This window comes from Serinus canaria, chromosome 2 (genome assembly GCF_022539315.1).
Source record: "Serinus canaria isolate serCan28SL12 chromosome 2, serCan2020, whole genome shotgun sequence".
Lineage (NCBI taxonomy): Eukaryota > Metazoa > Chordata > Aves > Passeriformes > Fringillidae > Serinus > Serinus canaria.
The window spans coordinates 108,458,411-108,472,123 of NC_066315.1; the positions used below are offsets into that span (position 1 = coordinate 108,458,411).

Consider the following 13,713-nt stretch of genomic DNA (forward strand, 5'->3'; position numbering starts at 1 on the left):
TGGGTTGCCCAGAGAAGTTGTGGATGCTCCATTCCTGGAAGTGTTCAAGCCCAGGTTTGGATGGAGCTCTGAGCAACCTGGAGTAGTGAAAGGTGTCCCTGCCCAGGGCAGAGCAGATGGAACTAGATTATCTTTAAGGTCCCTTCCAACCCAAACCATTCAATAAGCTCAGAGCAAAAAAAAGACTAGGCCTTGTCTGAATTTTAGATTCATTATGATTACAACCTTCACAAATTAATATAGTTGATAGACCCTCTACAAATCTTTCTTTTAAAAGCATTTTCAACATTTTAGTTTTTGTTTATATGCCAAGAGTTATGTCTAAATGAGGTCAGTGCTAGATGTGCTTAATAGGTCCAAAGTCTTTTAGGATTTCTTTTTTTTTCCTCAGGATCATTCAGGAGGCTACCCCAACCCCCAATTCTCAATACCACTAAAACTACACCATAAAATCACCGCTAGTGCCAGTCCCAGAATCCCAGCATCAGTTAGGTTGGAGAAGACCTCTGAGATCATCAAATCCAACCTATGACCGAATACTATCAAATCAGCTACAGCAAGCACTAAGTGCCATGCCCCATCTTTTCTTAAGCATCCTCAGGAATGCTGATGCCACCACCTCCCTGGGAAGCCCACTCCAACGTTTAATCACCCTGAAGAAATTCCTCCTGATGTCCAACCTAAACCTCCTCTGGCACAGCTGGAGGCTAATTCCTCTTGTCCCGTCAATCGCTAATCGGGAGAAGAAGCCGATCCCCACCCGGCTACACCCTCCTTTCAGATGGAGAGCGATAAGGAGCCTCCTTTTCTCGAGGATAAACAACCCCAGCTCCCTCAGCCGCTCCTCACTGGTGCTCCACACCCCTCACCAGCTCTGCTGCCCTTCTCTGGACTCCCAGTGTCTTTCCTGGATTGAGGGCCCCAGAACTGAACACAGAATTAGAGGTGCGGCTTGATGGGTGTCGAGTACAGAGGGACTGGAGGACTCCATCCAGAAAAAACCCAGAGCCCGAGCGTTGCCACTGTGCAGGCTTGTGACTGCCGCTGCTGCGCGGAAGGGCGGCGGGGCGGGAGCAGCGCGCTGGGCGGAGCGGGGAAGCCTCACGGACGGGGCGGAGCGGGGGCCGTGTCGTAGCAGCCCCGCCGGGCCGGGAGGCGATCGCCATGGAAACCCCAGCCCCGCCCCTGCCCCCCCGGGTGCCGCCGGGAGCGCGGCCGGAGCTGCCGGGTCCCTCCTCCCCGGGCAGCGCCAGGTAGAGCGCGGGGCGGGGGCCGCTGGGGCCGGGCGGGCGGAGCCGCGAGGGGCGGCGGGCGGAGCGCAGGCCGGGCTGGTTCCGCTGCCCCGCCGCAGCTCGGCCCGGATCCCACCCGGTGCCGGTGCCCCCAGCCATACGCTCTCGGACCCCCGGCAGCGCCCTAGGGAACGAAGCGGAGCCGGGCTCTCCTCAGCCCGCCAGGGCGGGGCTTGTTCGTCGTCCCCGATCGTGGCGGAAAGGCCCTTACGTGTTGCCATGGCCGAGGGGGCCGCGGCGGCCCCGGCGTGCTTCAGCGAGGATGATTTTTACTGCCCGGTGTGCCAGGAGGTGTTCAAAACGCCCGTGAGGACCGCCAACTGCCAGCACGTGTGGGTATCCCGACCCCCCGCCCCTTCCCAAGCCTTTTCCTCGATTCCTCCGGCTCTCCGCCTTGTGCTCCTCGGCTCCCCCCGCTCCCGGCGCACGGACCCTCGGCCTGGAGACGCTGGCGGTGAGGATGCGAGCCCAGTGCTGCTCCAGCCTCCCCTCGCCTCTTTCTTTTGTAGCCGACGAGGACCGGTCATTTAGGAGGAGCCCCCCCACCTCCCCGGGTTTCTGGTCGGCGGTGGGGGAGTTTTGCTGTGCTGTCTGAGCTGACTCGCGGTTTTTAACTTCATGGTTTTCCCCGTTCCTTTTCGAACAAGGACGGTAGTGTGAGTTGTTCTCTCTTTTCAGTTCATCTATTCAGCATTTTTTTTCCAGAGGGACGTTTGATTACAACGTGCTACTTTGTAGAAAAGCAAAATAGCTCTGGCAGCTGGTGCGTAAGGAAGGAGTGCTGCAAAAGCTGATGACCTGAGGTCTCTGGAAACGCGTGCTGAATGAAGCTTTGCAGTGGTTTTGGCTCCGCTTAAGGACAATAAACAGGAGTTACGCTGATAAGATTGTCCAAAATCACGTGCTTGCTGCACCATTTAATATCTCATTAGTGATCAACCTGGTATGCAGCTCGGTAATGCCAGTCAATAAATAAGAAGAGTTTTATCTAGAGTGCATTGCCAAGCTCCCCTGATTTCCATACACTTCATCGTAAGCACTATTGTTTCTTTCAAATGTCAGACTTTGTATTCGGTAAACTATTACTCTGATACTTTTTTTTTTTCCCCCTAACAATCGTCCAGCTCTCTTCAAGGACAAGTCTGTATATTTTCCTAACCTGTGTTTGTGGTAACTTTTCAATTTAGGTTTTGCAGGAAGTGCTTCTTGACAGCTATAAGAGAAAGTGGAACACATTGTCCTCTCTGCCGTGGGAGCGTGACTAAAAAAGAAAGAACGTATCCCAAAAGGGCTCTAGATGTTGAAAACAGTATGAAGAAAGCTTCTGGGGGCTGTAGATGCTGTGAGAAGCAGGTAGAGTAAAACTTTAAAAAAAGTTGAATAAATTGTTCATGCTTTTGTCCAGACATGCCTTTACTGAGTGTCATTCTCATCTTGGAGCTGAAGAGCCTATAGCAATTTGAACTTAGCTTTTTATGGCTTGTGCATGTACTGGGCATGCAGTGCCTGCTAGCTGTACCTAACAGGTGTAAACTGAAAGAGCATCTTGAATTGTCAATAATTGCATTTTGAAACTGGAGTGCCAGTTGTTCCCTGAAAAGATGGAAAAAATGGATATAGCTATAAAACTGGCAAAAGGAAAGTTAAGGAGCTGAACATGAAAATTGCAGATATCCGGAAAACCTCAGAAACTCTCAGTATGGAAATGCAACAGCTTCAAGCTGCTATAAAATTTAATTTAAAACTGAAATATGTGAGTTGATTAGTTGCAGTGCCCACATGATCAATCATATGTAATTTCCTCTTTCCTCATCAGTCCTTTTACATTCCTTTAATTTCCTTTCTAAAGGGATCATTATTTTTGGAACACTGGTGAAATCTTGACCCTCACTGAAACAAAGAGTTATGTCTCTTTTGATATAAACAGTTGCAGGATTGCAGCCATACTTTTTGCTTATAACAAAATGCATCAAATCCAGGTAGTCTTTATGTTGGTTTCATTTCACTTGGGACTTCTGCCAATGTGAAGATCAGCACTAATGGAACCCTTAGCTGCTTGCATTATTCCACATGATTCATTGGGATGAAAAGTGGGGAAAAAGAAACTGATAGCAAGTTGGTAAACTGGACAGAAGAACCAAACAGAATAACTTCATTGGAATTTAGGCACAGGCATGTGAGATATGATCTTGTTCAGCCTCTAGACCTGTGAGCACCTTCTGACAGTGCTGTTGGACCTGAAATTCAGGGGCATGTCCAACATAGCTGTCTTCTGGCAAATCTAAGCAACTCATTCTCTTAATTTTAATTAAAGGTCAATAGGCAGCTTTAAGTTGGTGATCATTCACCTATTTGTTTCCCTCCCCTGCCAATGAGTAAACTAACACGCCTAATGCAAAAAGAAAATGTTCCTTGCATGAGGTAACAGGAGGCCAGAGGAGACTGAAGAAACAGTAGTGCTTATCCCATCCTCACAGCCACTCTCTGTTCTAGCTCATCACCTATTGATCCTTGGTCTGGGAGGTGTAGTTCCAGTGGCTTTGTTTCAGTTAAATGGTGTTTTCTTGCATCTTTTATCCCTGAGAGAGCTCTCAGCTGTCCAGCAGTTTAAGTGGCAGTGTTCTCCAGTCTCACAGAATGACACTGGCTCTGAGGAGAGAGGAATTGGAGATGTCCTGTTGTGAAGAAAGTGTTCACGCTCAGAAGGGAGACACAGGTTCTGGTTTCTGCTGCATATGAGGTCTAAATAATTCCTGCATGGATTGCTTTCTGTTGGCAGAATTATCTCTTCTGTCTATTCCTGGATTGTTTAGTATGATTTCAGTAATTTGGCATTTTATTTTCAGGTTAGATTTTCATGGATGAGACAGCATTATAAAACGTGTAAGAAGTATCAGGATGAATATGGTGTTTCTTCAATTATGCCAAACTTACAGATTTCCCAAGATGCAACAGGGAACAGGTAATCAGGGTGTTCTATGTGTAACAGTGAATCTTCTTTCCTCACCCCCTCCCCCCATGGAAAGTATTTTTTTCCAGGGAATTTCTTCTTTTTGCTTTAATTATTATCCATATTTTGTGCTTCAAAATAGGAGTTTTCCCAGGTCTTTTTCTCTACTCTTAAGAGACAGAAGAAAACCTTTCTGCATGATGGCTTTGAAATGTCTTCTAGAGACTCTCCTGAAAAGTACTTAATATTTGTAGTTTGCTTTCCTTTTCTTGACAGCATCTGAGCAGTTTGCTTTGTAACATATTTAATAATATTTACCTCTGGAGAAGTTCCTGTCTATCTTTATTTCTCCTCCCCTTTCCTAAGTTTGTTTTAGTGGGCATCCTGTTTCAAAACATTACTGTGCAAGCTTTTACCTTCTGATTGAATTTATTTTGAGCAGATTTCTTATGAAGTATATAAGGAATTCCAGTATGTTACACATCATGAAATCAAATGATACCTGCCATTTTTTTTCAGGCAGTAAAGCTAACCTTTTTTTCCACATATTCTCACTGATGGTAGGGGTTGGGAATTTTTGGTTATTTTTGAAAAGCTTTTTATATGTCCATTCCACAGAGCTTTATTATATATATCCTTTTTTTTTTGCCATTGAGTTTCTATTTTTAGCAGTCTGAACTTCTTTGTGTTTGGTTTGTCAATCTATTGAAAGTTGAAGCTGTTACTGGAATTAGCTGCAGCAATGTTCCACTGAAGTGTCTATATATTCTGATATCACGATTTATGCAGTTTGCTACAGTAGAACACCTGTGATTATAATATCACAGAAGTATAAAAAAATTTACTATTACTGTATTTGTGACTGTAAATATTCATGTTCTTAGCATGTCTCACTTAGCTAGAGGTGCAGACACAGTCAATTTACTTTCTAAAATGTTCTTCTGCTTTACCCTTCCCTTAGGAAAAACTTATTTTGTGTTCAGCATAGGAAAACTTACCTTGTTGTAGTTGAAAGTTGCAAATTTTTGTGTGAATGTATGGCAGTTAAAGGCCTTTTACACCTTCCTAAGTAAAAAAACTTAAAAATTGCTACCTGTCTTACATTCCTATAGTTCATAATGATTTCATAATACTTGGCTGTCACCTGCATTGCCAATCTTGTTGACTAAATGTTTGTTGTAATATATACCATTTTCCTGTGAAGTTGTGTAGTATACCACCAAGCGTCACCATGGTAATTAAATTATTCAGAGAGGTCCCAGTTGATTGGAAATTAGCAAATGTAATGCCCATCTACAAGAAGGATCAGAAGGGTAATCCAGGGAAGTACAGACCTGCCAGGCGTACCTTGGTGTATTGGGGAAGGTCATGGAGCAGATCATCCTGAGTGCCATCATGTGGCATGTGCAGGACTACCCAGGAATCAGGCCCAGCCAGCATGGGTTTACAAGAGTCAGGTGCTGGTTGGCCAACCTCATCTCCTTCTATGACCAAGTGACTGGCATAGTAGATGAGGGAGCAACTGTGGATGCACATTTGACACCATCCCTTTTATTCTTCTGGAGAAGCTGGCAGCCTATGGCTTGGACAGGTGTGCTCTCGGTGAAAAAAACTGTCTGCATGGCCAGGCCCAGGGGAGGTGGTGAATGTAATTACATCCAATTGGTGTTCCCCAGGGTTCAGTTTGGGGCCACTCCTGTTTAGTACCTTTATTGATGATTTGGATGAGGGGATTGAGTGCTCCCTCAGTGAGTTTGCAGATGACAGCAAGTTGTGTGGGAATGTTGATCTGCTGGAGGACAGGAAGGGTCTGCATGGGGATCTGGACAGGCTGGATCGATGGGCTGAGCCAGCGGTGTGAGGTTAAACAAGGCCAGGTGCTGGGGCATGTACCTGGGTCACATCAACCCCAGGCAGTGCCACAGGCTGGGGGAAGAGTGGCTGGAAAGTGACCCAATGGAAAAGGAGTTGGGGGTGTTGGTTGACAGAGGTTGCGCCATGATCCCACAGTGTACTCAGGTGGCCGAGAAGACCAGCGGCATCCTGGCCTCCATTAAAAATAGTGTGGCTAGGAGGATCAGGGCAGTGATTGTCCCCAGTACTTGGCACCAGTCAGGCTACACCTCAAATCCTGTGTTCAGTTCTGGGCCCCTGAATCCAGGAAGGACATTGAGGTGCTGGAGTGAGTTCAGGAAAGGGCAGTGGAGCTGGTGGAAGGTCTGGAGCACAAGTCCTATGGTAAGTGGCCAAGGCAGCTGGGATTGTTTATCTTAGAGAAAAGGAGCCTCAGGAAAGACCTCATTGCTGCAGTTACCTGAGAGATGGTAGTAGTGAGGTGAGGGTCAGTTTCTTCTGCCGTGTCTTGAAAAAAGTGAAATGGCCTCACCGTTTAAGTTACACATGGGGAGGTTCAGATTAGATAGTAGAAACTTTTTTTTTTACTGAGACCATGGTCAGGCATTGGAATAAATTGCCCAGGGTGGTGGTGGAGTCTATGCCTGTGGAGGTGTTCAAGAGGTGTCTGGATGTGGCACTTGGGGATATGATTTAGTGGTGATTATGGTGGTGCACGGTTCACATTTGAACAGATGATCTTGAAGGTTTCTTTCAGCCTTGGTGATTCTGTAAATACTGAGACATACCTTGATCCAAAGGCAAAGTTGTGAGGATTAGGTTATGTGCCATTGTATTTTGCCGTGGAATTCATGGGACTTAATGCATATTCCCCCACACCTCTGTTACTGTTAAACTTTTAAAATGTTGATAGTTGAGTAAAAAAAATCTAAAGTTTTTTTTTTTTTCTTTTTTTTTATTCATTTAAAGTAGCAGGAGTGATGCAATACCTGATACTGGCGAGATGGCTAATAATCAAATACTTCAAGGAGAAACAAGGTAGGTTGCTTACTTGTCTGTAGTTGTTATTAAAATAGATTCTGATAGTCACAGTGCAAACTTCTGCTAATGCAAAAACCAAAACACACAAAAAAAAACCCCACACAAAAACGCCAGGAGCTGTATTTATAGAATCCTGTAGTTTCTTGTACACTTTTATCTGTTAGAATTTAGATGTTTTAGTACTTTCCTGAAGGATTTAAAAGGTGTTACAAGAAAGCAAAACCAGGTTGTAGCTGCAGTGGGAGCAAAAGAAGCCCAAGTCTCAGAAGAGTGCATTTAGGCATACTAATTTACAGTTAGTAAATTCAAAATTGCAAGGTGGTAGTAGCACTGGGACTCCTTTAGATCTGCTAATATGTCAGTGGGGTGTGGGGGGTTTTTTGTTGTTATCAAAGCAAGGGAAAACAATGATAGTTTCATTTGTATGCTTTCTTAACACTACTTCTGAAACTCTTTTCTGTTTAATGCTCTTGTATTTCTGTTTACAGTGGACACCCAACCTTCAAATGCCCCCTGTGTCAGGAAGCCAATTTTACTAGACAGCGCTTGCTGGATCACTGTAATAATAGACATCTTTATCAGATCGTTCCTGTGGTAAGTAGAGCTGCTTATGTATGTTTCTTAAGCTACTTGCATTGTAATTATGTGGACTATTTTAACTGTGCAGTCGTTACCCTATATCTGTAACAATCACTGTGGTTTGAGAAAGACAGACAATATATTTCACACAGTGCTTTTAAATTGAGGAGTAACTTTGATGTGAAAACATTTCATGTCCAGCCTGCTGGTTCTAAGACATTTCTGACTTAGTTGTCTCATTTATCTTGGTGTGAAACAGGCTCAGTTTTTGAGCCTGATGCTTAACTCTCCTTTATTTAGTTGTTCAGGTCTGTTTCTATAGAATCCCATTTGTAATGTAACTACTGTTTAATGCGAAACCTACAGTTACTTGAAAAGTAATCCAAGGTAACCAAAGGGTCTGCAAGAGAAAAATCTCTTTGGTTTTCTATTATTTTCCCCTGTATAGGGCTTGTTATTTTTTCTTTTGGCTTACTTGGTCATCTCAGTTGTATGGAAAATCTCCCAAACAATAAGTAGGATGCAGTAGTCACTTTTTTTTCTAAATAACTCAGACGGAGGTGATAATCTTTCACTCCAAAGAGAAACACTTTAGAAATCTACCAAGTTGAATTGTAGTTTTTTGAATGTTACACAGTTGAGGAAAAGCACACTTAGCAGCATGATTTGATGTTAATGTCTTACTGTATTTTGGTAGTGGATGAGTAATAGACTAGTTATTCCTGTAGAACATGTCTTTAATGCATTCTGTATTGCAAATAACTTTTTTTTTTTCATTCTGTCTCTTCCCTTCCCCCTCCAAATTCAGATCTGTCCTATTTGTGTATCTCTTCCTTGGGCAGATACTAACCAGGTTACTAGAAATCTTGTTAGCCATCTAAATCTAAGACACCGGTTTGACTACGGAGAATTTGTGGTAAGCTTTTTCTTCTTTATTGTGTGGAGGAATAATGGTAACTTTTTTCCTAAAAAATCAAAATGCCAAATAAAAATTTTGTACTTGACGTGTTCTGGACATGCTGTGTTCCTGTTCTTTATGGAACTCAGAAGCAGACCTGTCTGTTATCAACATGAAGTTCTACTGGGAATAGGTTGTCAATAGTCAGACTGCTCCAAGCTGATGAGTTAAGTCTTTGGCTTAGTGTTCTCAATCTGAGCTATTTATTACTTTTATTCTGTTTATTAGAACAGTTTATTACCTCTGTTTCTGGGGGAAATAAAATAGATGCTACTCTTTTTATGGACGTCATTGACCTTTTAATGCAGAAATTGTGAAGTTATATTCTCAGGACTTAATGTGCAGCTTGACTAGCTGGTATTGCTGCTATGGCTGCTCTTCCTTTATGTTGTGAGAGAGACTGAAAAAGAGATGTGTCACTTAATCAGTGTTTAGGTTGCCTCTTTTCAGGCTCTCTTTGAGTAAATGACCTTAAGCAGATGGCGAACTACATACACAGATGTAGTCAGTGGCTGATTTGTAAGTCGAGCCAACCATTTGGGTTCTGCACGTGGGATCAGAGAGCTGGAAAGTTTGTGGCTTTTTTTACAGAGTTTGACAGGCTTTGGGGTGTGCAACAGGTATAGTATTTGAGTCACAGGCAGCCTCACTGGGTCAGGATGGCAAAGATTATGTATCTTGTCCTTTGAGTTGAGTGAGCTGTGATAAAGGTCTGAAGAGCTAGGGTTTGATAGGGGAGATTGGGCTCTTCACTGTGAGTGCATGTATGATGACCTAAACCTGGTGATAGGAATTCTGATTTGGGGAAACTGCCAGAATTGCACTTACAAGATTCATTACTCTGGCATATTAAGAACCTGGAGGATATTCCTGCAAAAAGTAGCAGACTTTTTGTGTTCTGTTTGCTTTCCCATTTAAAGCAATGTATTGTCAACAATCTATGATTAGTGTTGTCTGGGGATCCCATTTTGGTTTTATTAATGGAGGATGTTGTGGCTGGTTAGAAGCCCTGTTAAAGGATTTGCATGACACAGTCAGCTTTCCTGAGCTGGGTGTTCTGTAATGCAGTTGACCCAGGGAGAGAAGATGGACCCTTCTGCTTAATGAGCCTTGTCCCACTCTACTGATTCTTCTCCTGTCTCATATGTCTCTTGGTACTTGGTTCAATAAAAAGATTCTGTGCAATATTAACAATCATCTAGTAGCATAGACTCTTTGTCTAGGTGCCATCTCCTATGGAAAAAAATAGCAGATGAATGATTAAACTAATGAATATGCTACATCTTGAGTATTTGTCCATTTTGATGATGTTTTCATTTTATTTAGAATCTTCAGCTTGATGAAGAAGCCCAATACCAAAATGCAGTTCAAGAATCCTGTCATGTGAACTTTTAAAGTAGAGCCCCCTTCATCTTCGTACTGATTATCTGAGAGAAAAATTACTTTATTCTGTTGGTGATCCAAAGGGTATATTAATAAAAATGTTTTTCAGTACCCGCTTTTTGGGCTAAGCTTCTTTTCACATTCATAAAGACTTCTGGTAAATGATTTTGCTGAAACTCAGGCTTGACATCTTGACTGAGTTCTGCCCCTGTGAAAGTAGGGACATTTTTGGAACTTTTCACTCTTGTCTTGATTTTCTCTAACTTTTACTACTCTGTTAATTACATGTTCATGTGATTAATGTAGGATGTTTTAATTCACCAAAAACAACTTTGAAAGTATCTTTAGAAAGGCATGCAGTGATGCTCTGTTGCACTGTTGGGTTTCTTCAAGTTCAGCTGTCTTTTAAGGTATCTTATGAGATGATAATTTATTTTTTTTCTCTTCCTGCCGAGGACAGGCATTTGTCCTGCCAAGGACTAATTTTATTTTGATATTGTGATTTGTTTTTTACTATTGCTATGTGACTGAGAATAACAACAGCTTAAAATATTAAAAAATTTCTTTTCTACTGATCAACAATGAAGAGCAGGGCTTTTTTTCACCTTTCATTGAGAAAGAATGATGCCATTGCCTAGGAATAACTAAATCTGTTTTTTCCTCTTTGGGAATAACTAAAATAGGATGCTTGCTTACTAATGTGATGAGGCATATTATCTCTACTCCTAAGGAAGATTACATATTTTCTGAGCAATTCAAGATGACATGCAAAAGGTATACTTTTTTGGCCTATGCCTGTGACCAGGTCTTGCTGGAGCTTTTTAAGAACTTCTAGTTTTGCGTTTGGAATTGAAGTTTTGGTCTGTCCTGTCTTTCATGGATAGCTGTGTAGCTAAATAACTACACCAGCTTCACACCTACAAAAACCTTTTGTTTTTGTAAAGCTATTTAAAACTTGTACATCTCCTGCATCCAAAGGCTTCAAAAAACTATTGAGAAGAAAAAAACTTACTCTAAAATAGTGACCAACATATTTTAAGAGTTCCACCTTCCCAGCAAGAGCATCGTTAAAATTGGAGAAAATACTAAAAATGCAATTTTGAATTTAGATGGAAAATCCATTTGTAAAAACTTCAGGATCTTTTATATAATACTAAAAGGGAGAAGGGGAAAGAAGGCTGCACAGCATACATTTTGGAGTTTTAAATAGTGTTCTGAACATACACCTGTTAGGACTAACTGCATTCTGTGTTTCCATCACCCATTGTCAAGCAATTGTTATTAATGAGCATTGCATATGTGGTGGAAAACATGCCCAGTAATTTTTTTAGTCTAGATAGTGATTTATGTGTCATAATATCAGTTGTGCAGCCAAAGTACAGTCTGCTCTTTGTGCCCTGCCTCCCTGTTCCTCTCCAAACAGAGGTTTTGATTATTCTTTAAATGCTGAGATATTTCATATTCCAAAACTGTTAAGGTTGAAATGCCTCAATTTACAATGTAATGTGTTTCAGAACTGAAAGTTCTAATTTATTGAGTGTTGGAACTAACCCGCTATACATTTTAACTTGCCTTTTTTTATCTTAATTTTGGGTGTAAAACGTAACTGAAAGCATTGCTGGCTAAAATTCAGAGAAAGTTGTCTATTTCAAAAATAGCTGTCTATTTCAAAAACCTTGTCTGAAGCTTATATACTTTTTTATAACTACATTTTTTGCATTTTGTTACTGTCTCACTACAGTATTTTGACAGCAGACCACACTTGGAACTTGTATTCCAATTTCCCTGTTTGCCCCCATACACGTCTGTGTATTCTCACTTGTCTGTCATCTCTAGTGCTTGTGTGACCACATTGATTTGGAGTGGTTCACTGAGCCAATAGAAAAAATTGTAGATTTTTACGTTTTCTCAGCAAAGCCACCTATTAATAGTGCCCTTACACAGAAAAGAACGTCAAGGTACCTGATGATGAAGTTTTACCTTTTTAAAATAAAACCACATGCTGTGGTGATTTATTACTGCATATATTTCCTAAGGAGTTTAACAGTTAGATGTAAGTCTAGTTAACTTTTTTAGATTCAACAAAATGTTTATATGATCTGGCAATAAATGCCTACAGCCAATACAGATTCTGAATGCCTCATGGACGCTGGAACTAGTTATTTCCATTACTTGAATATATCTTGGGAATTACAAGTGAGATGACATCTGTTTTAAAACTCTGGGAAACAATGTTTTCTATAGCAATAAATAGTTGTCACTTGATGCATAGTTGCTGAGCATTTTAGTCATGTTTAAATGTTGAGAGACTTGAGTACACATTTTAAAGCAACAAGTGTGTATTAATGCAATACAAAAAAAACCTTTCAAAATGTTTATCCTCTTTATTTAAAATCTGTATTGGCAGGTGCTGCCTTGCTTAAGATTTTGTACTTTTAATATTAAGAGATTGCATCCAATACATTTACTAGGTAAACATTTAATGAAAGTTATTTGAATATGTTGCTGCTGGTCATGATCTTTCTCACTGAAACTCAGACATTCTCAAAAAGCTGTGTATTTGTGATGGGTGATGCCCAAAACATGAAATCTTTACTAGAAGATTGCTTCTTAACTATGTTTTCATGTTCATGTTACATTATGTATGGTTTCAATATGTTATGTTTGAATTGTACCTTCTGGGTTTTTTCCTATTAAAGTATTTTATTTTCTGTTTGTCTTTTTGTTGCATAATAAAGATGATCAGTTCCCTTGGTGCTACTTCTTCCTTTTCAGATGTTTTCTAAAACTTAAATATGTGATCAGTTGTATGTCTATGCACTTTAAATTATTGGAATGGTGTGCATGCTGCTGGAATGATGAGATGTGACTGGTGATGCATCTGTGAGCTGAGACAAGACACCTTATACCATACCTTGGGTATTTCCAGCAAGCAGAAAAGATTATAGGTTGGCCCAAATCTTTGTGCATATTTTCTTGTTTCCGTGTCTGTTTGTTGCTGTTCCATGTAATGTTAATAGAGAAATAACATTCTAAAAGGAGAGAGAAAGAGGTGTGTAACACTTGGGGTCACGAACAAACCTTGTTATTTAAAGATAGGTTTTATGAGAAGACTTAATGTTTTTCTGAAGAAAGAATTGCCAGTAAATTTGGGCTGGTTATAAGTTTTAACCAGCAAAGTGGCATCTAGATGATTTGTCCTTCTGCCCCTGTTCTTGTGAAAAAAATTTGGGTTATTTCTTGTGCTTTTGCATTCTAAGGACACACAGATACACATGAAGTCAATTTTATTACTGTTACTTTAAATGAGGAAATGTAACAAAACTATGTAAATTTCCTTTTTATTAATTTATTCTTTCCCCCTATAATCTGATTTTCTGATCTCTAAGTAAACCACTGTATCTTCTGAATCTCTTTATTAGCCCTTTGTTAGAGACTTCATTTGATTTGATTTTATTACAGCAATTCATGTTTCACTATTTCGAGAGAATGCATGTGATGTGTTTAATTCTCATTGGCAGTATCTTGGTTATAGGATACTTGAGCTCTATAAAACTGCCCTTTGTTCTCCAGCCTTAAGCCAGGGCCTTGTTCCCAGGGACAGGGGGATTTTTGTGCACCCAGTTCATCTTCTGACAGGTAGTTGGGACTAGAAG

The 13,713-nt window shown here is 41.1% G+C and overlaps 1 protein-coding gene across 3 annotated transcripts; it reads left to right on the plus strand.

Moving 5' to 3' along the window:
• Positions 1–1,147: 1,147 nt before the first annotated feature.
• On the plus strand, positions 1,148–12,817 carry RNF138 (ring finger protein 138). Of its 3 annotated transcripts, none has more exons than XM_009102721.4 (7): positions 1,148–1,624; positions 2,480–2,645; positions 4,139–4,254; positions 7,069–7,134; positions 7,626–7,731; positions 8,525–8,632; positions 10,001–12,817. In XM_009102721.4, the coding sequence occupies exons 1-7, from the start codon at positions 1,512–1,514 to the stop codon at positions 10,067–10,069; spliced, it is 744 nt and encodes a 247-aa protein (XP_009100969.1). In that variant the 5' UTR covers positions 1,148–1,511; the 3' UTR covers positions 10,070–12,817. The 3 variants fall into 3 exon arrangements, with proteins under 3 accessions (XP_009100969.1, XP_009100961.1, XP_050827068.1); XM_009102713.4 differs by having other exon boundaries at positions 1,155–1,624; positions 7,066–7,134; XM_050971111.1 differs by lacking the exon at positions 1,148–1,624 and adding an exon at positions 1,645–1,948 and having other exon boundaries at positions 7,066–7,134.
• The last annotated feature ends 896 nt before the right edge of the window (positions 12,818–13,713 follow it).